This window comes from Sitophilus oryzae, unplaced genomic scaffold (genome assembly GCF_002938485.1).
Source record: "Sitophilus oryzae breed Bouriz unplaced genomic scaffold, Soryzae_2.0 scaffold_1657_pilon_pilon, whole genome shotgun sequence".
NCBI classification, from domain to species: Eukaryota; Metazoa; Arthropoda; class Insecta; order Coleoptera; family Curculionidae; genus Sitophilus; species Sitophilus oryzae.
In genome coordinates, this window is record NW_022146344.1 from 1,304,727 (window position 1) to 1,330,323 (window position 25,597).

General features: G+C 32.5%; 1 protein-coding gene across 4 annotated transcripts in view; it reads right to left on the bottom strand.

Annotated features, from left to right (window-relative positions):
- Nucleotides 1-5,339: 5,339 nt before the first annotated feature.
- Nucleotides 5,340-25,597, bottom strand: part of LOC115880764 (ATP-binding cassette sub-family A member 2-like) — an 83,549-nt gene continuing 63,291 nt past the window's right edge. For all 4 annotated transcript variants that reach the window (XM_030898045.1, XM_030898044.1, XM_030898048.1 and 1 more), the window contains 8 exons: nt 24,626-24,714; nt 24,039-24,270; nt 17,247-17,750; nt 10,222-11,030; nt 9,434-9,572; nt 9,138-9,381; nt 7,037-7,301; nt 5,340-5,714 (listed from right to left, as the gene is read on the bottom strand). In XM_030898045.1, coding sequence (XP_030753905.1) covers nt 5,538-5,714; nt 7,037-7,301; nt 9,138-9,381; nt 9,434-9,572; nt 10,222-11,030; nt 17,247-17,750; nt 24,039-24,270; nt 24,626-24,714 — 2,459 coding nt within the window. In that variant the 3' untranslated portion in view covers nt 5,340-5,537. The remainder of the gene's footprint in view (nt 5,715-7,036; nt 7,302-9,137; nt 9,382-9,433; nt 9,573-10,221; nt 11,031-17,246; nt 17,751-24,038; nt 24,271-24,625; nt 24,715-25,597) is intronic.

Consider the following 25,597-nt stretch of genomic DNA (forward strand, 5'->3'; position numbering starts at 1 on the left):
TTTTTATTTTTTGAAAAAAAAAATTTTAATTTTTTTTATTTGGCATTAAAAAATACAAACAACTCTAAATTTTCACCGTTCTACCATCATCCCCTATTTTTTAATAGAGGTTGTTTTTTTAAGTTTTTTGTTACCATCTCCGAAACGGCTTAACTGATTTTGATAAAATTTTATATGTATATTCAGTACGTCTAAGAATAGGTTGTTATATATTCTTATACCCTTAAGTGATAAGGGTAGCCGAGAGGGTAGCCCACCCTCATTTTTTTTTTGGAAAAAAAATATTTTTTTATTTGGCCTAAAAATACAAACAACTCTAAATTTTCACTGTTCTACCATCATCCCCTATTTTCTAATACGGGTTGTTTTCTTGTTACCATCTCCGAAACGGCTTAGCCGATTTTGATGACGTTTTATTATGTATATTGAGTAGGTCTGAAAATACGTTTGTTATCTATTTTTATACCCTTAAGTGATAAGGGTAGCTCACCCCCCATTTTTTTTATTTTGAAAAAAATATTTTAATTTTTTTTATTTGGCATTAAAAATACAAACAACTCTAAATTTTCACTGTTCTACCATCATCCCCTATTTTTTAATAGGGGTTGTTTTTTAAGTTTTTGTTACCATCTCCGAAACGGCTAGACCGATTTTGATAAAATTTATAAGTATATTCAGTAGGTCTGGTTGGTTTGGTTTGGTCACAACCTATTCCCAGGTTATCTATTTTTTATACCCCTAAGTGATAAGAGTGGTCCACCCCAACTTTTTTTTTATTTTTAGACATTTTTTTTTTATTTTAATTGTTTTATAGGGAGTGCTTATTTTTTAGGGGGTGCATATCCAAAATTTTCTTCTGGGTACTCACTTTCATCACTTAAGAGACCTCTGTACAAAATTGCATATTCCTAGTCCTAGAACGGATTTTACATAAAAATTACACAAATTTTTACCCTTAGTTTTATCCCCTTAAGAAATGAATTCCAAAAATCGTTCTAATTATTCAATTACGCTACATAATAAACCTCTGTGCAAATTCTCATATTCCTTGAACAGAATTTATTGTTCCAGAACGTCCAACCCCTCATTTCACACCCTTAGAGGGCGAATTTCCAAAAATTGCTTCTTAGTGCTAAATTACGTTACATAAGGAACGTCTGCAAAATTCATACTTCTAAAACCGATTTTAACAAATTTTTGTACAAATTTTCATCCCTTATTTTTTAGGGGATGCATGCCAAAAATTCGCATCTAGGTACTCACTTTCATCATTTAAGGGACCTCTGAACAGAATTTCATACTCCTAGTCCTAGAACGGATTTTACATAAAAAATTATACAAATTTTCACCCCTAGTTTTACCCCTTAAGGAATGAATTCCAAAAATCACTCTAATTATTCAATTACGCTACATAAGGAACTTCTGTGCAAATTTTCATATTCCTTCAACAGAATTGTTTCAGAACATTCACCCCTCATTTCCCACCCTTAGAGGGCGAATTTCCAAAAATTGCTTCTTAGTGCTAAATTACGTTACATAAGGAACGTCTGCAAAATTCATACTTCTAAAACCGATTTTAACAAATTTTTGTACAAATTTTCATCCCTTATTTTTTAGGGGATGCATGCCTAAAATTTGCTTCTAGGTACTCACTTTCATCATTTAAGGGACCTCTGAACAGAATTTCATACTCCTAGTCCTAGAACGGATTTTACGTAAAAAATTATACAAATTTTCACCCCTAGTTTTACCCCCTTAAGGAATGAATTCCAAAAATCACCCTAATTATTCAATTACGCTACATAAGAAACCTCTGTGCAAATTTTCATATTCCTTCAACAGAATTGTTTCAGAACGTTCACCCTTCATTTCACACCCTTAGAGGGCGAATTTCCAAAAATTGCTTCTTAGTGCTAAATTACGTTACAAAAGGAACGTCTGCAAAATTCATACTTCTAAAACCGATTTTAACAAATTTTTGTACAAATTTTCATCCCTTATTTTTTAGGGGATGCATGCCTAAAATTTGCTTCTAGGTACTCACTTTCATCATTTAAGGGACCTCTGAACAGAATTTCATACTCCTAGTCCTAGAACGGATTTTACATAAAAAATTATACAAATTTTCACCCCTAGTTTTACCCCTAGTTCATTCCTTTTTAAGGAATGAATTCCAAAAATCACTCTAATTATTCAATTACGCTACATAAGGCACCTCTGTGCAAATTTTCATATTCCTTCAACAGAATTGTTTCCAGAACGTTCACCCTCATTTCACACCCTTAGAGGGCGAATTTCCAAAAGTGCTACTTAGTGCTAAATTACGTTACATATGAACGTCTGTGCAGAATTTCATACTTCTAAAACCGATTGTAACAAACTTTAGTACAAATTTTCATCCCTTATTTCTAGGGGATGAATGTCAAAATTAGCTTCTAGGTACTCACTTTCGTCACTTAAGGAAACTCTGTACAAAATTTCATACTCCTAGAATTAACATTTTTGTACAAAATTTCACCCCCCCCAGTTTCACTACCCTTTAAGAAAGCTGGCTTTTTAATATATCTTTTGCTATGCTCTCTGGAATAGCATGCGAGTCGTCTGGCTGCCGATAGACGTTGCGTTCACTACTGCGCATTGAAATAAGATCATATATTTTTTTTATTTATTCCGTTAAATACCAGTATTTAACGGAATAAATCAAACAAGTCTCCATAGCGCGGTGCGAAAGCGTTCAGCCTATAAAGCGAGAGTCCAGAGTTCAATACCGGCTCGGGGTAAACTTTTATTTATTTTATTTTCGTTTATATTCTGATAATAGAGTATTAAATAATTGTTTTTTTAATCACTAAAATTAAATTTATTTAATACTTTACTATTAGATAAAATACGAAAATAAAATAAAAAAAGTTTACCCGAAGCCGGTATTGAACCCTGGACTTCTCGTTTTCGCGCCGCTCTGTGGAGACTTGTTCGATTTATATTCAATATTAGTATTTAAAGGGCTAAATAAAAATATAGGAACTTCTTTCAATACGCAGTAGCAAACACCCTGCCCGCTGTTCCAGAGAGCATAGTAAAAGATATATCAAAGAGCCAGCTTTTTATAAATACTTTTTCCAGACGTTGCTAGCTCTCGTACTATAGATTTAATACAAAAATATATTTTCTACTTGGGTTCGGCAGACATTAAAAAATATTATTATTAATAAAACTTGCATCAGTTGAAATGCTGCCATAAAATCAAAATGTTTAAGGAATATCTAAATAAACACGAAACGGTCATTCCAACTTATTTCGAGTCCAATATAGACTAATATAGAGATTCTAAAAATGATTATCAATTAAGCAAGATCCCGCTCACACTAATCGACTTAATTCGACACGGTTCACACTAGAAGCGACTGCGCGTCGAAACGCGTCGAAATTTTTGTCGACGTCTGCCGGCTCGACAGGCACACTTGATCGTTCGACTAACTTTCCAAGACGCCGCGCCGCAAACAGAACTGTCAGTTCTAAATGTAAACGAGGTCTAAAAGTTCCTTTAGATCCGTTCACACTGAGGGACGTACTTGCGACGCATGGTTCTGTACATTTTAATTGAGCCGTACACACCAAGCTGCGTTAGGTTAGGGCCTGCTTTACCGACAGCACACAAGCGCGCCGCACCCACTCCGGCAGGTTGGCCAACTATGTAACTAGTTCCCCACTAAATTGTATTTTCGAAACCACCAAAATTCAATTCACTATTTTCTTATTTGAATCGATATAAAAAATAGTATTGGTTTTTTTAATTTTTACATCGTCACCAAAAGACGCATCGGGGCATTATCGTGGCTCTCTTACTTAAAAAATCACTTTATCTAAATATTTACGCGAAAATTAGAAGTATAAACTGATTGAACAACTTTATTATTATTACTTATATAAATGGACTCTTGGACTTTACCGAGTAGCCAAAACCGGCGTTGGGGCTTGGGATTCAACATAAATAACCGCTAAAGAAACTACCACTCACTAGACGTCAAATTTTGCCACTAACAAGCGGGTCTAACCACCAGATTTAGTGGTAAAATCACTAAAGTGGCAACACTTCCGAATCGACCTATCAGCCAATATATTCAAATGGCGTTCTTTACATTGTATTCTGATCTAGTGTTCAGATCAAACAGCGCCGCGAGGCGTCTTTGAAAGTTTAGTCTTTATGAAGATTAGAATAGGGTCGAATGTAGTCAAAAGAGTGTGCGTGTCGTGCCGAACATTTGGTTCAAATTCTTTTTATAATTGAAGGTCCAGGGGAAAACGTAAGCACGCAGGGGGACGGGAGAGCACTGGACGGCTGGTGGTTATCAGGTTCTTTCCGTGTATTCTATATTTTTACTAGGCATATATCATAGGAATTAATAACTTATTGCCCTGCAGAGTTTATACATTTTGTTGGGACCAGTTAGACCTACTATAATATTGTAAAATCCTAAAATTAAGAAATTGATGCTTATCAAGTTTTTCCCCTGGACCCTTCAATTGAGAAATAATTAAAAAATATACCTGCAGATTTTTTTTAACAAAAGATCATTATGGCATGTCATGCGACAACTGTCATTATGCAAAAGTAAAGTTGTTCAAAATATGATTTACGTCCACGTGCCCAACTTTCATAAATATACAGAAACTATTTTTGAAAAAAAAGTAAAGATTAATATCGCCTAATACAGTATTTTTCTTGAGTGTTCTGTAAATAATTAAAATATAAACTTCAACCGTTACTGTTTTTTTTTTCATAGACGTTGAAATTGATTAGAAAGTATATAAAGTAATTTTGAATGTGTTAGTTCAAACAAAACAATACTATTTTTCAGAAAAAAATATCCAAAAAATTGAAAAGTCCCTATACATTTATCAAACTGGGTATATAGACCTAAATTATCAAGATTTTTGAAATTTGCTGCCATGACAGTTGTATGACATACATCAAAATGAATTATTTTATTGTTGGCCATGTTGAAGTAATTCCACAAAAACTGTTTTTCGATAACTCAATAATAAATTACTTCCCGTTTGCTACGAATTTTGGCACGCCCTATATAAGATAATTATAGACAACGATGTTTTATTTTATCTGTATTCTTCTTCCCAATCATTTGTTCTTGTAATCACTCAAATTCTTACTGAATAACTGAATGTTTACCTCTCGAAATACCAGTTTGAAAATTTTTGTTTTATATGCAGAGGTTCCAGCCACCGCAACAAAAATAAAATTAAACTATTAACGATATATTCTATAATGAAAAATTTATCAAAAATTGAAATAAAAAAAACTGGAAATATTTTTTGGAAATATCAGAACTATTTGGACAAACGAAATAAGTTTGAACAAGCTTCCGTATCAGGTAAATATAAAAAGGTGTATTCTACCTCATATTTCGATTTTAAAATTTCATTTTGGTCTAGTATTTCTCTCCTCCATTCTACACGGTGGTTGGTTTGGGACTGCTTAACAGCTAAAATTAGTGCCAGCGTGTTTAGTGAAGTGCAAATTAAGCTTTACTATCTTGGTTACTGGCTACGTCCATGAAAACGTCTTCGAGCGAAGCATCGGTGATGTAATAATCCTCTATAAGTTCTGGCTTATCCTGCTGAATCTCGTAAAATTCCTTAAAGAGGGTCGATAATTTTTTCGACGATTTGTTTTTAATATAGTAGTGAAGCAAACCCTAAAAAATACCATTTATTTTATTACGTAGGTACATTAAATCAATATATATCTAAATTGCTTATCAAGTACAGCTTTATATGTGTAAAATCGTTTTTATCATTATTATTTTTAATAAAAAATAAACCATCAATTTAAAAAAACCAAAGGAGACTAACCAATGTCTAACACTATTTTTTATTTCCATGCTTTAGAGACGGATGTCATGGAACATAGATAAATGTAACAAGTTTAGATTGGAAAGTGCCCATAAAGACAATGTAAATACTATTTGGCGCTATTCTTGAAACGGTCGCGGTTCGGCTTTTTCCGGAATTATGTCGCCTAATATATTATTTATTCAAATTTATTATTTTCTTTTTAATTTTAGAAATAAAACACAGTTCAGTTCATATAAGAAACTTTATTTTATATAAGGACATGTATGAAATACCTATGAAACATTGGAAACCGACGTTATGCCACGATCCACGATTGTTTTTGCAGTTCACAGTTCACACAGCTTTTTTTAAGTTTATAATGTCACTTTTTCACAAGTAGATTTTATATTAAACTCACAAGATAGCAATAATTACTTTGAAAATAGACACTTTAAACACTTTTCGGTATTCTTTCAATGAGGACGGTTTAAATTTTCAAAGATTTTATAATTTTCGAAGACTCTGACTTTGACAAGAAAAAATTCTTTCTGTTCTTGTTTGCGGTTGTTCTTAGCAACCGCTATAGCAGCGCCAGATCCCGTACGTATGCGACCCAAAACAATTATATGTTTTAGCGGAAAGCCGAGCATTCCAATCTAAATTTATTTCTTTTATCTAAGGTCATGGAAATACCTTCTTTTGTCAGTTTTGACGTTTCACTTCACACAGTTGAATTTGATTTTAATTTTTGCGGGTTTGTTGTGCATTTCTGGGTTTATTTTAAGTTATTTCTCAAAATTAATTAGGATACGTCAATTTTTTGACTTTTATTTAGTTGTTTCAATACTATCTCCTTACTTTTGTTATTAAATGATTAAATTAACTTAGTTATTTTGATTAGAAATATATTTTTTAGCAATTTTAATAACCATTAACATTCACTGACCGAACAAAACAAAGCCAGCAAATCATTATATTTTAGCAAACATTATATTTTAACACTCTCTCTAACTTAAATCAACTATATTAAGGTAATTTCGTAGCCGCGCTAATTTTGTTGATATATGCTACTTTCTTAGGCTTTTTATTCAACGTTTTCAATAATAGCTATTCACAGAGGAATATCTGTCCTAATTCGACCTCTGATAATTTTTCTTAATATAGATATAAGTATATAACTCACGGGTTGTTGACTTTTTACTTCACCCCCATATTTTGAATTAAGGTATTCCTTTAATGAATTAACATCTGTCACAGTCTCAAGGCTGGGTTGATAAACTCCATCAACTTCGTCACCACCCTCAGACGTATCATCTTTCGACAAAGTTTCTACGTCAGAAGCCGCGGCAGTTTTTAGTTTGAGTTTTATACTAAAACCACCAATTTCTTGTTTAAGCTTGGAGATGGTACCATGTCTTTTTATAGTACCGTTTTTCATTATGTTTACACTGAAACAAATTATAATAATAAACACAAATTTATTCAGGATATCTCTTAATCTCTTAACTAAGTGCATATATTTTAACTGGTAAAATATTTCAACTTTGGAAACACGCCCATGAGACATTTTTGCAAAAAAATGTCGAATATTTTGCGTTTATTTTTACATTTTCCCTATATTAAAAAACTTTTTAAACCGCAGATTCATTCTCCTAAAATTTCTTGACGTTGTATGGAATAGATCTGTTCGGTATTGAGATTTGAACACTGGTGTTAGGTGTTGATGACCACCGGTGTTTCAGTCGGTGTACTGGTGTTTACCTCAACCCCGGTGTTCATCTCGACACCGGTGGCGGTGTCGGTTTGTTTGTTGTTTTTTTTTAGTTTTTTTTCTAATTTAATATTTTTTTAGTTTATTTTACAGTTACAGATTTTTGTTTCATTATGTCTTGTTTTGTTTTCTGTTTGTTTTTGTATTTACTTTATAGTTGTTTATCAGGCGCTTCCACTTTATTTCAGCGATTAGTCTGGCAAAAAACGTGTATTTAAATTTGAAAGCGTTAAGTTAAAGTCGGTACGCTTAAATAAACGATAAAAATAAGCACCGATACGTTATCAGATTTATTATGAACTTATTAATTAAGACGATTTCTTCTTCAACCCATTTATCAAAACACTGGTGTCGATATCAAAACTGGTGTCGAGATGAACACCGGTGCCAGTGTAGAGATAACACCGGTATTGAAACGTCGGTGTCAACACCGTTCGAGATCAACACCGGTGTCAGTGCCGACACTGGAACACAGGATAGCCCATATCTGGCCACCGGTGTCAGCCCAACACCGGTGCTAAAACGGTGTACCAGTTATTGGAACAGGTCTAGTATGGAAGTCTTGCAATGTTGCTATATCCTATTCTATATCCCGTCTATAATAATATTTGCCATCCCTTAAAATACTTGCACTTATTTAATGACGAGAAAAGGAGCTGAAATAATGTATACTCTGTCCAGCGAGAGAATATATAATTTTGACAGACATCTAAGAACTGACAGAAAATTAACAATTTATTCATTTATTTGGCGTATGGCAACACATGACATAGAATGATTTAATATGATAGACATAAAAAATGTCTATACCTATGTGGCGGATTTATCTCTCCAAAAAAAATACTTTATGGGTATTTCGCAAATCTAATATTTGTCAGCATTCCTGGGACACAGGGCACAGAATAAATTTTAATAACGCCAAAATTATAATGAAAGAAGCGATAGCTTCTAAAAGAAAAATAAAAGAGGCTTTTTTCATTCAATCTAATAAAAATAAATGTATTGCTCATGCATCTGTAGATGTTAGTAATGTATGGCAATCGCTTCTTTGATTTTAAAGAACATAACATAAATAAACATAACATACGTAAAATTTAAAAATAATCATACAGAAAGTTTGGGGCTTTTTGGTTTTATCTTTTTAAAAAAGTAAAGTGTTCTCGAATAGTTGAATTTAAATATTTTAAATAGCTTTTTTCTTTATTTTTTGAATTTTTTTGCTTCCGACGACGGAAAGAGATAACTTTCCGAAACGTTAAACATTTTTTTCTTTGTTAGGCAAATTTGTATTACTGTAAACATTTTTCTGACAAGCAGCGTCCGTTTAGGTTTAACGCCCAGAAGTGTTTACAAAAAATAACTATTTTATTTTGTAGATTTTCTTGCAGTGCAGTGGCGAAATACCCATAAAGGATTTTTTTTTGGAGAGCTGATAGACATCTGTCACTGCCATATATTCTTCCTCTGGACAGATTGTAGGTCAAATATTTGTTAATTTTTGGTGTGTACGTACTTGTTGCACAAAGCTTCACACTCGTCCATACTATGAGACGTTAAAATAAAAGCTACATCTTTCCTTTCCTTGATGCGTTTGATCAAAGTCCAAAATTTGCGTCTCGTAGCTGCATCAACGCCATTAGTAGGTTCGTCCAGTAGAATGATATCTGGAATTCCAATAATGGCCACTGCGAAACTTAATTTCCTTTTATTTCCACCACTGTAAAATCCACAAGGAGTGTCGGCTATCTTATCCAGCTCTGTAAATATTTATTGAAATAATGATAATCATAATAAAAATAGAACACTTACCGAAACATTCGAGATATTTTTGAACGAATTCGTTGTCGTTTATTCCTCTCAACATGGCCATTGTCTTCAGGATTTCTCTTCCAGTTAACGAATAGTTTAATGCATCGTTTTGTGGACAGTAACCCATGTTCTTGAAGTACTAAAAATTGAATCATTTATTATTTCCAAACCAAGACCGGCAGTGAGTTTTTTAAATAAACATATTTATTTATCTGTATTTAAAAGTGCGACCAATAAGCCGTAACATCAAAGAAGGCAATGAAAAACTGAACTGAGTATTATATTTGCCTAGTATAGTCTGGCACTGGCAGTTGTGTCTGTCATTTTAATGCACTCGTAAATTGTATTTTGTCATATTTTGGGTGTCGTTTGTCGAAATCTTCACTGACTTGTTGGACACACTTTAAAACCTCTAAAATAGTTCTGTTCGGATTCGGCGATAAACTGTAGGTTCAGTAGGTATAGTTTATCTGAAGTCAGTTGGGATAGATTGGGGCTCTTAATTTCAGCACTGTCTTTGTCGGTGCCTTTGTCGGCATCGTCGGGACTAAAAAATTAAGTCTCACTACTTCCAATTGACTTGGGAAATACTATAACAATTTGTTGTCAATCTTATGGTACGGATGACTGATTGACCAAATGATGTGGAATGATTGAGACGAATCGATTTGACAGTTGTTGCTATGTTTTGCCGTTGTTGAATTATAAATGGTGTCACTAACCCGACTTTGTTTTATTTATAGTACAGATACATAATTGCGCAAATAAATCAATAATAAAAAAAATACCTCATTATGTCCAGTATGTATTTTTCCCTTGTCCTGAATCTCGTCCCCGGTCAAGATGCGGAAAGTGGTAGTCTTTCCAGCTCCGTTTACACCCAAGAAACCCATACACTCTCCTTTATCCAAAGTGAAATTTACTGCATCTACCACATATCTTCCGCCAAACTTCTTCTTTAAATTTTTTACCGTCATGTACTTGTCCTTGGTGTTTGAATCAATCTGAACGGAATCTATTTCTGACTCATTATTCGTACTATCTGACTTACTACCCTTATTTAAAAAAGGAACAGCATAATATAAGTTCATCAAGGAATTAAAGGCCCTTCTCGCCCGGTAGCTGTGCAATAAGACGTTGATAACTAAATAGAAGACAGCTCCAAAGATCACGAAGGAGCAACGGGCTCTTATAAAGGGTGAGAAGCTTTGGTGAGCGGCGCAGGAGGATGAATCTTCCGCTTCGCAACAAGGGTTGTACCTTTGCCCATTGCACCAGCTCAGTTTTTCGATGGGGAGCATTTGACCAAAGTTGTAGTTTTCGATGACTTGTTTAGAGAAGTTAACACCAAGGTAGGTGAAAGTAAATTGGGGAAACAGGAACAAGAAGAGTTTCTCCAATGATTGCCCGATGTCTTTATAATAGGAATCGCCGGATTCGAGCAAGGCCATGACTGTTATGCACGGGATCACGCCTAATATTATACCTTGGATAATGTAGAGGGCGTAAGAGCCGGAAAATGACTTTCTTCTGCTGAACAGATAACAGTGTGGTAGGCCGGATGATCCGTATAATAAGAGTATTTCCAACATCCAACCTAAAAAAAAGAAATTGTGACAGTAATTTTTTGATGAACATTTTTTAACAGGTTAAATAGACTCTCGTGTATCCGATTTCCGACGACAGTATGATGCAGCAGCTTTTTTATTAGTTACAATAGTTTCACAGGAATTCCCATCCAAATATTTTTTTATTTTCCTTTGACGTCCTGTGTTCAAAAGTTCAAAAAAATGTAACTTTTGTCCAGTATCGTGAAATCATAGAATATAAATTCTGATACAAGTGATTTTTATCACTTTTATTTTGAGTTGTGTGATTTTTATCACTTATATTTGAGAATTGTTCATCTGTCATCATCCAACGGGTATACAGGGTGTCCCAGGCTGAGCGTGCATTAGAAGTTTCTAGAGAACTGCAATATCTAGACCGGAAATTTTTTGCACATCATTGTTTCACAACGAGATCTGTCGATTAAAAATATTTTCAATATAGCGGCACTTCCGGAAATACCGGAAGTTGACGACAACTTTCTTATTTTAAATGGGCGTCCCCATTTTTTATTACATACTTAAATTGTATGTAAAATTTTATAAATTTTGATATCAAACACTCTATACCTAACATTAACCGTTTTTGAGAAAAAAAATATTTAACATTTTTAGACGAAAAAAACTGCCTATCAAAAATATGTGTATAGTCTAAACGTCAAATTTAGTGATTACCACAGCCACTGTGCCATAAAGAGAAGACATACACCTATCTATTTCAAAAATTAAATTGTTTGAATGTCATATAATAATGGCTGCAGCTGTCATGGAATTGAGCGATTAAAAAAGTATCATAAATGAATTTTTTTCAAATGGAAACCCACTTTTTTTTATTTCACTAGTGAAAAGGCTTTTCAATTCGTTATTTTTTGACTATACATGTCCCTATACCTAAAATAAATCGTTTTCAGGTTATTTAAAATTTAATTTTAAAGCGTATATTTTTCTTGATTTTAACCAGTAGCCTATGACTTTAAACGTCAAGTGATGTAAAACAATAGATCTGGCTATGTCATATTGTGACACTTAGTTCAAAACTCAATATGTTATCCATCATCATTTGCAAGCCAACTTTGCGTTTTTTTTCAGGTTTGATACAGTATATTATTAATATAATTAATAATATCAACTATAAGATATCACTAAGGAGCGAAAATTTTTATAAAAACACTTTTTAAACTTTTAAGCAACAGTGTTTACAATATAGGAAATTCAAATAATTTGTTTTCTGACAAATGGAAATAAACTGTCAGACTTTTTGACACTTAATGTCAAAGGAAGCTAGATAAAATCAAGAAAAATATACGTTTTCAAACTAAATTTTAAATAACTTAAAAACGATTTATTTTTGGTATAGGAATATGTATAGTTAAAAAGTAACGAATAAAGTAAAATCTTTTCACTAGTGAAATAAAAAAGTGGATTTCCATTTGAAAAAAATGATTTATAATAACTTTTTAATCGCTCAATTCCATGACAGCTACCGCCATTATCATATTGAACATTTGAACAATTTAATTTTTGAAATAAATAGCTACAGTATCAGTGGCGGCTCGTGGCAAAAAAAGTAGGGACGCAATAATAGAACCCCCCCCCCCTGTCACTTTCATTAAAAAAATCCTAAAACGTTATGCATCTAAGAGGACAAAAAAACTTTTCAAACATTTTAATAGGGACCAAACAGCACAAAATTTGAATGATTTTAAAAAAGAAATGACTCGGATCTGGTGTAACAAAAAATGTATACTAATCACGCGTCTAATCCTATTTTTTGTTCTTAGTATGATGCACTATTTTCTGCTGCCCTACAGTAATAAAATAATCCAGAATACAAAGGTATTTTGTAATTTAAAAAATGTACTTACCAAAACAAACTTTCTATTTCTTATATAACAGGTCGATTCTTCGGGATTTTAAACTTGCAAACCGGTCGATTATATCTTCATAGAAGGATTTAATTAATTTGAGTAAGTCTTTTAAAAGTTCTTTTTCAATTGAAATTGTGGCCAAGTTATTAAGTCTTTCTTCAGTGATTTTATGTAGCAAATAGGTTTTAATTCTATTTAAACATGAAAAACTTCATTCAACGGAAACGCTGGTGGAGGGAATAGTCACTATTAAACAAAATAATTTGTATGACTCTTTAAAAACTTCGCTATTACTATTCCGAAAAACAGTAAAAACACGAAAGACAAAGGTTAGGTTTTGTTACGTCCGAAAAAGCACATAGGAACCAAGTTTTGCCGATGCTTCCAGCCCGTAATACACTAGACAAAATTTCAGGCAAATTACACAGGTGAGACATATTTGGTTGGGATGGTTGTCGAACGGAATCATATTGCGTCATTGTAAAATTTGCTGCCGTTTGATCGTGGCGCGTGGCGTCTCGTTCGGCACGCGTTCGGCTAGAAACTTATGAAAACTAAATCGGCGTGTTCAGTTTTGGCTAAGTACGTTTAGGTTAAAGTGATATGATAACTCGGATTCCCCAAAAATTAAGTAATGGAAGAGTAAAAAAGTAAAAATTGGTATATTTTATATTTTATTTTTATTAAAAATAATTGTATTACTTTTATCTGAATTATTTTAGAGGAAGCAATGCTTCCCTTGCTTCCGCTGACGAGCCGCCACTGACATGTATTCTCTTTATGTCACAGTAGCTGTAGCAATTACTAAATTTGACTTTTAGGCTATACAAATTTTTTTGACAGGTATTTTTTTTCGTCCAAAAATTTTAAATATTTTTTTCTCAAAAACGGTTAATGTTAGATATAGAGTGTTTAACATCAATATTCATAGAATTTTACAGAGAATTTAAGTATGTAATAAAAAATAGGGGCGGCTATTTAAAATAAGAAAGTTGTTGTCAACTTCTGGTATTTACTTCTATATAAAAAATCTCCGATCTAGATATTGTGGTTCTCTAGAAGCTTCTAATGCACGCTCAGCCTGGGACACCCTCTATATCGGGCGTTTCTCAAAGGTGGCCCACCCCTATAACTTTTTTATTTTTTCAGATAAAAAAATGAGATTTAGCATTTTCATATATGCCATAATTCGGAATTGATTGACGTATTCAATTACTTTCGGTCATTTCCTGTTTCACCGGAAATGACTACAACTTTTGATTTTTAAACGGTAACCCCGGTATTTTTTTACTTTATGTGATAGAAAATTACATTCTGAATAGAATGACATATCAAATGTCAACTTTTGACATTTTCAATTATAAAAATTTTTCATTTTAAATTTCGACAATTTGACTCGAAAGACCGAGTATGTGGTACCAAATTATTCCTAAAAAATGTATTTTCCAAATATACCAATGGGGTACCCTCGTTCCATTTGAAAAAAATTGAATTATGATTAAAAATACGATTTGGGCATCTTTTAATCGACCAGGAAAAGACACGAAAAACATTAGACGATCAAATTTATTTTTCTAACGCTCTTTCATTAAAAATTAATGGTTTTAACACAGCCATGGCACTCTAGATTAAAATTGAAAATGCTATTTTTTTTTAATTGCATATGTTAAAAGTTTACATATCATATGTCATTCTATTTAGAATGTCATTTTCTTTCCTGATAAAGTAAAAAATACCGGGGTACCATTTAAAAATCAAAAGTTTTAGTCATTTCCGGTGAAACAAGAAGTGACAGAAAGTAATTGAATACGTCAATCAATCCGGATTTAAGTCATATACTAACATACCAAATCTCGTTTTTTTATATTTTTTGAGAAACATCCGGTATAAGGTATTACTTTTATATATTTTGCGCTCGAAATGAAAAAAAATTGGTTCACGAGAAACACAACAATTTTAAGTTTTCGAAATACAGGAAAACACAAGGCACTTAATAAATTATTGCGAGAAATAGGTTTATCAGCTAAAGAAAAATATTTCAATTACTTAAGGATGATGACCTAATATAAATTTACTCTTTTCTTACTCAATCAGAATATAAATCTAATACTCCTCGTGGCAGTTATCAATGTCAAAGTATTTTCGGATACGTTTAATCGAAGGTATGCTGTGCGCCTTCAATAATTAAAATTCAAGATTAATATTGTATCATAGGAAATGGGATATATGAGAGTCTACTTTTATAGGTAATTTTTCGCAAACCAACTTTTTAGAGCGCTTTCACATACAAAATCGGTGCCGGAGCCGGTGCCGGTACTGATATCAGTAGCAATAGAAATAAATTAGCTCCTTCGCGTATACTTCGATCCGGTAAAATAATCGTGAATTGGCAAATTCAATAGAATGCACTGCAACTGTCGGAACGTGTGCAAAGCCGGCACCGGCACCGATTTTGCCGGTGTCTGTGTGCAAGCGCTCTAAGTGAGTTTATTTGTCATATTTTAAGCTATAATTTCCATGACAGCACGTTGCGAAACTAATCCTCTTTTTACATTTTTCTTTTAAAAGCCTATCTCTAGCTAATAACTCTCTTTTTAACGCTTATATATTCGCCTGAATTTGTATGTACTAAATTAAAAAATACAACATCACAGTAAAATAACACGTATTTAAAGAAATAATTTTTCTCAACGTACATGTGAGTCTAATTGCCAAAATATATAACTTCAAGGTCAACAAAATTGAGACGCATACTTCAAAGGAGCCGACGCGATGCTTGCCGTCGCTTTTGTATATCTATAATAGCTAAGTTATTCATTGATATTACTGCTACTGAGATAAATTTTCATAATGTATTTTCATTGTATATTACAAAAAACCTAAAATTTACTTAACTAGTACTAGTACTAAAAATTCACTAACTTTCTTGAAAATAATTCTGGGTTTTTCGCCGCTAGAGGAAAATCAACAAAATAAAAAGAAATAGTTTTTTTAAACAGCAGTGATCTAACGGAAACCAACTTTTCAGCGGTATTTACTAATAAAACAAATTTCCCTAAAAAAACACAAGGATCAAAAAAAAGAACTATTTAAAATATCTAAATAACTATTCAAGAACATTTTTATTTTTTAGTAGATACGACTATAGTATCTACTGTATATGTATAGGTATAAACCGTAATTTATGAACCGTTTAATTCCTTAACTGTCTGAATACAATTTAAGCTTAAAGTTTTTTACGTTATTTTTTTTATTAATAAGAGAAAAATAAGCCTGACGGCTTATACGTAACGTCATCACAAGGCCATAAGTAACACTCTTTATAGGAACACATTTAAGTACAGTTTGAGATACCATCTAATGGATTATGCTGATTAGGGTGGTCCTTAATACGGATGTATTCAAATTTCTTTGCTCCCAGGGACAAAAGGCACAAAAATTTACTCAAAGTACACACTCCAGATTTTTTTTTGTTTTTTTTTATTTATACTTGTTATTACTGCTAGAATAAACAGATCGATCTAAATTTTGAATATGTTGTAACTAAATGTATACCTAATTAAATGATACTATTCATATCAGTCAGTTTTGAAATTTATAACAGAGATTTTTATCTCAAAGTTATAATATGCTAGGGTAATGTAAAAAATTCAAAATATAAAAAATAATCCAGTTATTTACGCTTGTCGGAAGCGCTAAAGACTCATGAGTATTTCTATGCAAAAATTAGTACGAAACAATAATTATTAACGAAATGACGGCAGTTTCAAAATTATTTATTTTGTTCAATCGGTGCGCAACAACGCGTCGTTGCCTCGCTTGCCTACTTGGCTGCCCACGGCCACGCGCTAAGGTCGTTGTGCAATCCGAATGCTCATTTATATAATAATTAAACTTTGAGCTCGAATAACTCTTAAGCCAATAGACTTAACGAAAAATCCTAAGAGACCTTTTTTGTAGAGCGTTGAATTTACAACAAACATGAATTAATTATTTTTGATTCATTTGTCGTAGAGTTATGAAATTTTAAAGAACAAATGAAATTTTTCCCATTTCATTTCTATGAGAAACTTAGTAGCACATTACACTGCACAAACACTTAGTTTGCACGTTAGAAGGCGGACTATCTTAAAGTTAATATTAAGAGCTAAAATTTTCAGGCAATTCTTTTTTATGAATTTGGAAGCATTTGAGCCTCTGGGAGAAAAGAAAATCGGATACAACCGTATTAAGGACCACCCTAATGTAGATTCTTGTTAATTCTTGTTAACTACCTGATGTTTTACTCTGAATATAAAATTGAAAATTTGCAGAACATTACTAATGTAGAATTCTTACCAAATTGGCTAAATCCTTGGAACGGTTCCCATGCCATTGTAAACGAAGCGATAAGTATTCCGAATACCATAAACATCAAGTAATCACTCGAGTACAAAGTGATCCAATAGACCCAAGGGGCTACGCGCATAAATTGAAGCTGTGTGAAATTGGTCGACAGTTCCGTGTAAGGGAAATATATGAAGCTGCCCAAGAGAAACAGGAAACCGATGGGCATGATTACGAGCCAGAGCAGTCCGATCTGCACCTCGGACAACTTCTGCCTTCGGTTCTCTCCGATACTGTCCAGCGGATGGTTGGTCAAAGAGATCGAGTAGTCTTCGCCTAGGAAGGATTTGGCCAGAGTGTTCGTGATCAAGTTCAGTGAAATAGGGGCGGAATGCTTGGCCAAATTGTTGTATAAAGCCACCGCTTCGATATCTTTATTGTTTTGTTTGACCTCGGCGGCAGCGACCATGTGAAGTCTGTAGAATGGTAAATTTTGTATGCCCTCCGTGATTATGGCTGAAAAAAATAAAATAGATAATTTAGTTTTACATATTGTTACATATTACTTCAACGCCATCTACATGTTCTTAAACGTTTTGAAGAGTAATAACTTTTCGTCTGTACCTATATTACGGTGCTGGGAGAAAAAAATATATAAAGCCGTTTTTAACGTAAAACTATTTCTTGGTAAAAGTAGATACGGATAACCGTTGTCGAGATATATAGAATCGAAATAATCAATACAATTTATATTTTTAAATTAATCATATTTTTTTTAGAAAAATCGAGATGTGGTATGTTGGTATATGACAAATTAGTATTGATTGACGTATTCAATTGTTTTTGGTCACTTTCTGTTTTACCAGAAATGACTACAACTTTCGATTTTTAAATGACATCATCAGTATGTTTTTACTTTATTCGAGAGAAAATGACACTCTGAATAGAATGCCATGTCATATGTCAACTTTTGACATTTTCGCATATGGTTTATTTGAAATTGTAACATGCGATTCATAACGACAATTTGATTCGAAATACCAAATGTTTTGTACTAAATTATTTGTAAAAAAATGATTTTCCCAAATATGCTAATGAGCCACTCTTGTTTCACCGGAAAAAATTAAGATATGATTAAAAATACAATTCTGGTCTTTTAACCAACCAGGACAAGACACGAAAAACAATAGACGATCAAATCTATTTTTCCAGTGCTCCTTGATTAAAAATTATTGTTTTTAAAGCTTCATTCAGAACCTCCCAATTAGTTATTTCAATTGCACTTTATACTTTTTAAGCTTCATTCAGAACTCCCAATTAGTGGAATAATTTAGTGGTTTCAATTACACTTTATACTTTTTAGTTTACGATCATTCACAATGTCTAAAAACACAATTAAAATTAATAAAATATCCTAGCAACAGCTTGCGGTAGTCTGTTGTATCCATAGAGAAAGTCTAATATTTAGCTTATAAAACAATAAACTTTTGATTTCTAACCAAAATTTTTCTTGACGGGTGATAGTTAAAGGCCGAAACACATTCCTCGCTTATTTTGAAGTATAATTAGTGGAAAAGTCAAAAGTTTGTTAACTTTTTCCACTAATTGAAAATCACTACCACTGATTATGACGTTCTGAATGCTTACATAAAAATTAGGTGAACAAACCTCTACGAGTAATTGAAACTACTAATGTATTTCACTGATTTCGAGGTTCCGAATGAAGCTTTCGTTTACGATCATTCACAACATCTAAAAACACAATTAAAATTAAAAAAATATCCTAGTAACAGCTTGCGGTAGTATGTTGTATCCATAGAGAACGCATAATATTTAGCTTATAAAACAATAAACTTTTGATTTATAACTAAAATTTTTCTTGACGGGTGATAATGAAAGGTCAAAGGCCAAAATGACATTCCTCGCAAATTTTGAAGTATAATTAGTGAAAAAATCAAAAGTTACTTTTTCCAATAATTGAAAATTGCTACCACTAATTATGACGTTCTGAATGCTTACATTAAAATTAGGTTAACAAACTTCTACGGCTAATTGAAACTACTAATTTATTCCACTGATTTCGAGGTTCTGAATGAAGCTTAACACAGCCAAGGCACAAGACAATTGATAGAAATTTAGTTTGGCAGTTGACACATGATATGTCGGTCCATTCAGAGTGTCATTTTCTATCGAATGAAGTAACAAGTAACGATATACCCTAATTTTTCCTCTCAGTAGTTTAATACAGACACGGACGAAAAGTTATTACTTTTCAAAGCAGTTAAAAAACATGTAGGTGGCGTCTTCTACAAAAGGGGTTCCTAACATCGAAATCGAATTTCTCATGTAAAAATTATCAGACACCAATTTTCATCCAAAGTGGTTCAGAGAAGAAGTTGGTTCAGAAAATTTTTGGAAAAATTCTAAATCAAAATGACTGACTTCTACAGCACGTATCCTCGAAGCGAAGCATTTTAGGATATATACCCGCTGGCAAGCGAACCTTTAGGTCGGCGTTTACATGTACAGTACGTCTGTCCGTTCTGTAGCTACGTGGTATCCGTAAGAGGGGAAACGATATTCTCTCGATGTTTTTCGTAAAAAAACAGACGACGCGTCCCATCAATAAAAATTCAACAAATTTGCCAGTAGCCTATAAAATGAGTGGGCGGAGCGATTTGAGGTGACGCACTCGTCAAATCGACGTATAAAATATATTGCTGTTTATTTAAATGTTTTTGTCCGCATTCCTTTCATAGACACAGATCCAGCAGATGTACTGTATATACTTGTATTCATTTAAAAAATATGGCGGACTTCAGTATGGGAAGCTTAAAAAACGAAAATCTCTAAACTGGAATCGACTGTACTTCAAATCGTTCAAATTGATAATCTGTGGTAAATCCAATTGAACTCTGACACTTGGCTGACATTGACGTTCACGGTTCCTTTTTCTAAATATTTTCATTACTTTTTGAGTTTTTATTCACAAATTCTACTTGATTTTGTTCTTTTATTTAACCTGCAACCTGCAGTACTAATTATATAGTTATAAATAATGTTTTCACCGATCAAGAATTGACGAATAGGCTGGAAGATATTCAAAATGTGTAAAACGCTTAAAAACGTATTAGAAAACATTGACTCGTTCACAAATTCGTGAAAATAAATTAGTCCAGATGTTTGTAAAAAGGTCTCTAATTATTTTGAGAAGTTTCCTCGTATCAGTAATTTTCAGGTTTGTAATATGTACTATATGATAATAAATAGATTAAAACTTATATTTCAGGAAACGCGGGGCATTACAGATTGTTGTAAATCAGTTTTAAAATATAAAGAAGGTTTAAAACAGGTTTAAAAGTTGAGTTAGTAGAGAAGACTTAAATAAGGTAATGTTGGTAATGGGACCAAACATCAAATAACACTTGAAATATATAATTATGTTCAATAAATGTAAGTAGTTTTTATGAATCTGTTTGATATCTATTGCATTGTTTTTACATTTCTTGAAATATATATTTTTTTACTTTACAGGATACACAAAGAATAATAAAAAATACAGTTACTCACTAAAAGCACTTAAGGTTTGTAATAGATGTAGTTAGAATATCAAACACCAAACCAAACCAAAAATGTTTTATTTTACTGGTATTCCTCACATTTGAAGGGAAAGTCATTTCATAAATAAGCAGGACATTGTATAGTACAGTCTATATTAATAATTGTTTTTTATCCTATACTTGTTAGTTAACGCATCACTTACTAGGTATAAAATTTAGTACTGATTAACCTATAGTTCTGGTTGTGATATATTCTGATGTGTTTCTGGCAATTTAAAATAAGTTAATATTTAAACAAACATATCTGGCTTTCCTGACAGGAGTGTGGATACAAATTTAATAAAGGTATAATGTGGATAATATTCTGATTATTACAGTTTGCATGGATGTTTTTGTATGTTGTTATTTTTAATAAAGTATATTTAATGAGTTTTTGAGTATTTCTTTTTCCTTCAGAGGATTGTGTTCTAATCTTTATATATTATAAATTTTCATAAATTATATCTACAAAATTTATTACCTTATAATTTTTACTAAATACTTTGTAGTTGATACAGTTTAACAGTATATAAAAGAACTATTTAAATAAGATGTTTGAAAATATATAGCTGTTTTTGCACACATCAATTCAATTTGTGATTAACTGTATTGAAATAAAAACAAATTAAGAGAAATGGGGTGATCTATCAACTATAACATGAAAAGCATCATCCTATTTCCAAGTCTTCTATTAATTTAACTTATTAAACAACTATAATTATTCAATAATCTTGATAATTCTAGGAACTCTCCGATATCGTCAAAACATGAAAACAAAAATTTACTTCCTATAGTTCTTACGTCCCTTTAACTGAAATATAAGAACACAGGAGTTAATATTCTCACTGAGAAAGTTTATAAAATACCTTTAAGTAAAATCTCTTCGGATCTGCGGTAAAATACCTTTATTCTTATTAAATAATTTCAATAATATATGTTTTTATCTATGACAACCACCTAATAACCTAACTTTAACGTCAACTTGACAATCCTGAAAAATATTATTAACCAAAGAGTAAATCAATTTCTGAATTCGCTAACGCCAACTTATTTTTCATTAAAAAAAATTACCAATTTTCGTAACTAGGTCGGCCATATTGAGGAACTTTTAACAAGAATAGTACTATAGGAGTGAGTCGTTATGACAATCTAGTAAGTCAGAGTGAGCAAAATACGAAGTATTTATTACATAACTACTTAATCTGACGCTAGATTCCATGCTTCTGTCTTTATTCAGTACTAAGCGTGTTGACCGTATTCTTTGTACACATGAAAACCGGCACCCAAGACCAAAAATGGCGACCCTTATTATATATATCTTTAGGATATAGATAGTCTTGCTCTTGCAGATAAAACGCAGTTTCGCTTTTTATGCAAGACCAATACCAAGACCATGCTTACACCTGTGTGGAACTCCTCTATATATAGCAAAAAAACTGAAGTCCAGCTCTTCAATAGCAATGTCAAATCTATTTTGCTTTATGGATGCGAAACATGGAAGGTTACGCGTGGTCTCATGGATCGCCTACAGGTGTTTGTTAACAAGTGTCTTCGAAGAATATTGAGAATTTTCGGGCCCAATCAAATTAACAACGAAGAACTGTGGAGAAGAACATCACAAAATCGAATAGATATCGAAATTAAGAAAAGAAAGTGGGGCTGGATTGGGCACATTTTGCGCAGACCCCACAGAGATATCGCTAGACAGGCACTTGAATGGAATCCACAGGGAAGACGTGCCAGGGGAAGACCAAGGAATACCTGGAGAAGAACAGTAACCTCTGAAGCCCAAGAGGTCGGGAAAACATGGGGAGAGATCAAACAGACAGCTCAGAAAACATCTCTTAGAAGCCCTATGTCCCACGAAGGGATGACGGGAAAAGACCAAGACCAGTCTCGCTCATCATTACTCATTTTTTCATTCAATGGCTAGTATAATATGTAAATTATTATACAAAGTTGTCAGAATTTTTACTAAGCGTGTTGACCGTACTCTTCGTACACATGAAAACCGGCACCCAAGACCAAAAATGCCGACCCTTATTATATATATCTTTAAGATATAGATAGTCTTGCTCTTGCAGATAAAACGCAGTCTCGCTTTTTATGCAAGACCAAGCCCAAGACCAGTCTCGCTCATCATTACTCATTTTTTCATTCAATGGCTAGTATAATATGTAAATTATTATACAAAGTTGTCAGAATATATGTGTAGAATAGAATGTATAGGCTTGATGCATTCTCCGTCGGTGCCACATGGTGTTCATAGGAGAATATCGTAAACAACTCGTGCTTAAAAATAACTTGGTTTATTTAAACCAAAATTGCTATTTAGCGAGAATACGAAAAATTTATTTATTTAATTACTCTAAAAGTGTTAGAAAGTACCGTATGATCGAAAAAAAACGGCGCCCAGTTGGCTGGGAAATGACGATCGATGACATTTCCCATATAAATTTACATATAAAATGACAGCGATCTTCATTTCATAGCCATCGCTGACGCCGTTTTTTTCTCGATCATACGGTATAATTTGTGAAAATTCTAAAAATAAAAATAAAAAAGTAAATATTTTGATATCTTCAGAAGGTCTAACTTGTATTATAATTTATTATTCCAGTTAAAAAAACTTTTTAGATGAGTTCAACTACGATAACGAGCATAGTTTTATTCACCGGTTTTGCTATTGGGGCATAATTGGGGCTATTTCGGCTATAACGAAATTTTTTAACTTACATAATTATAATTTTAGAAGATGTTCATAAAACATTTAATCACTAGTTGATTAAAAAAAGTACACCATTAATATTGCAAATTATATTTTATCCTCTCATAGTATATGTCTTTTTTATATTTTGATTATGTAACGAGCACTTTGTTTATTCACTTGTTTCGTCGAACTGTTTGAATCCATTTTTGCTTTTGATCAAATCGGTGTTAGAAACTATGAAGCTATAAAATGTTGTTTCTGGAGAGTTGAATATCCGGGAAACTTGAATGACTGAATGTTATTGCACCCAACAACGCCCTAATTATGACAAAACTACGATTTCAATATTATTTTAATGCGATCAACATGACGGCGCGGCGGCGTGAAATAGGTAGGAATTATTTCTGATTTTTACCGTTGAAGCGCTGCGGTCGGAATTTGTTGAAATCAACTGAAATGCACCAAGCCTATAAACGTAAATAAACATAAGCTAACCTTCAGACACGTCCTTTGTATCGACAAATGTACTTTGTTCTGCATCCACCAAGTGGCGATAGAATTTTTTCATTTTTAGAATGTCCGGCTCGTTACTGCTATTGAAATAGACGGTAGTCGGTCCGTAACTAGTGAGATTCAATTTTAACGAAGGTCCACCGCTCGTACTGTTTATATTCCATCCTTGTCCCAACCATATACAGAGGCACAAAAATATGACGGCGATAATAAACTAAAATATGAAAAAGGGGTTTGCGATTTCTGAAATAATAATTTTTGTGTAAAAGGCGTGAAATAAATAATTATCACTGTCAACTGTCACTTATTCTCTATTTGGTCAGACTTTAACAAAAAAAAAATTTGTCCAGTAGTTTATTCCTGATAAAAAAACTAAATTATTTATTATATTGCATATCTAATTTTTTTATATTACTTTTATCTCGAATTATATAGCGAAAACCCAATATTTTGGGTCATTTTTTTAATAAACCTTGGTTTTACGAAACCAAATAGAAAAGTGTCATTTGTCAAATCAGTCTAATGTTTTTGACAGTTACACAAAAAAATATATTTTATTGTCTACTTACCGGAATGATATAAGTAAACCATTTTTTTATAATGAATTTACCTCGCTTGAATAGTAATGCCCCTAGAGGTAACACTTTTGGATATTCAGCTAAAAAAAATGCATAAATTAAAAGTACTAATCAAATATGACAAACCAAAAATATAGAAAAAAATCTAAATATACAACCAAGGTAAACTCCTTATATATAAATATTATGTGGAATATCTCTCATACTAACAAAATATTATTTTAAATTATAAAAAACAAAAAATATATATCTGATATTTTAGATGTTTGATAGCTTTCAAGTTATTTACCACCTACTGTTTGTCTTAAGTGCTTAAAAATTTTGTATAATACGAAGTACTCAAATATTTTGTCCTGATAGACCACCGTCGTCGTAATGTGAAATATTTGTAATTTCCATCTAGGTAACATTCGGTAAAATAAACTTTACCGACTGCCGACAACACTACTAATCGATGAAGAGAATAATGCCTCTGATGGCAACAGAGATACAGAGATCATCAAAGTGGGCCCAAGCAAGGGGAGGATGAATATTCAGATGAAAACACTGACGACAGTGACTGTCCGTCTCCAAAATTAGAGAACAATTCATCTACTACCACATTGAACTACTCTGTTGAGGTGGATTGAATAATAGATCGAAAAAAAAAGGCTTTTGGTGCTAAGATGGTATAGAAAGTGACTGTTTATAGCAACCTTGTCCCAAAGACGGATTAAGGGTCATATGCTTTCATTTAACAAAAGAAATAGAGCTCTAAGATCTATAATCAATAAGTTTGTAATTTTTGTCATCCCTACATCACACATTCAATGGACGATGAAAATAGTAATCTGAAATTAATTTATTTTATAAACCAATGAAATGTGGAGTGGACATTGTGGACAAAAGGGCAGTAAGTTATAATGTTGCCGAAAGTACAATGCGTATTTAGTATTTTTTATGGAATGCTAAATATTGTCTCTA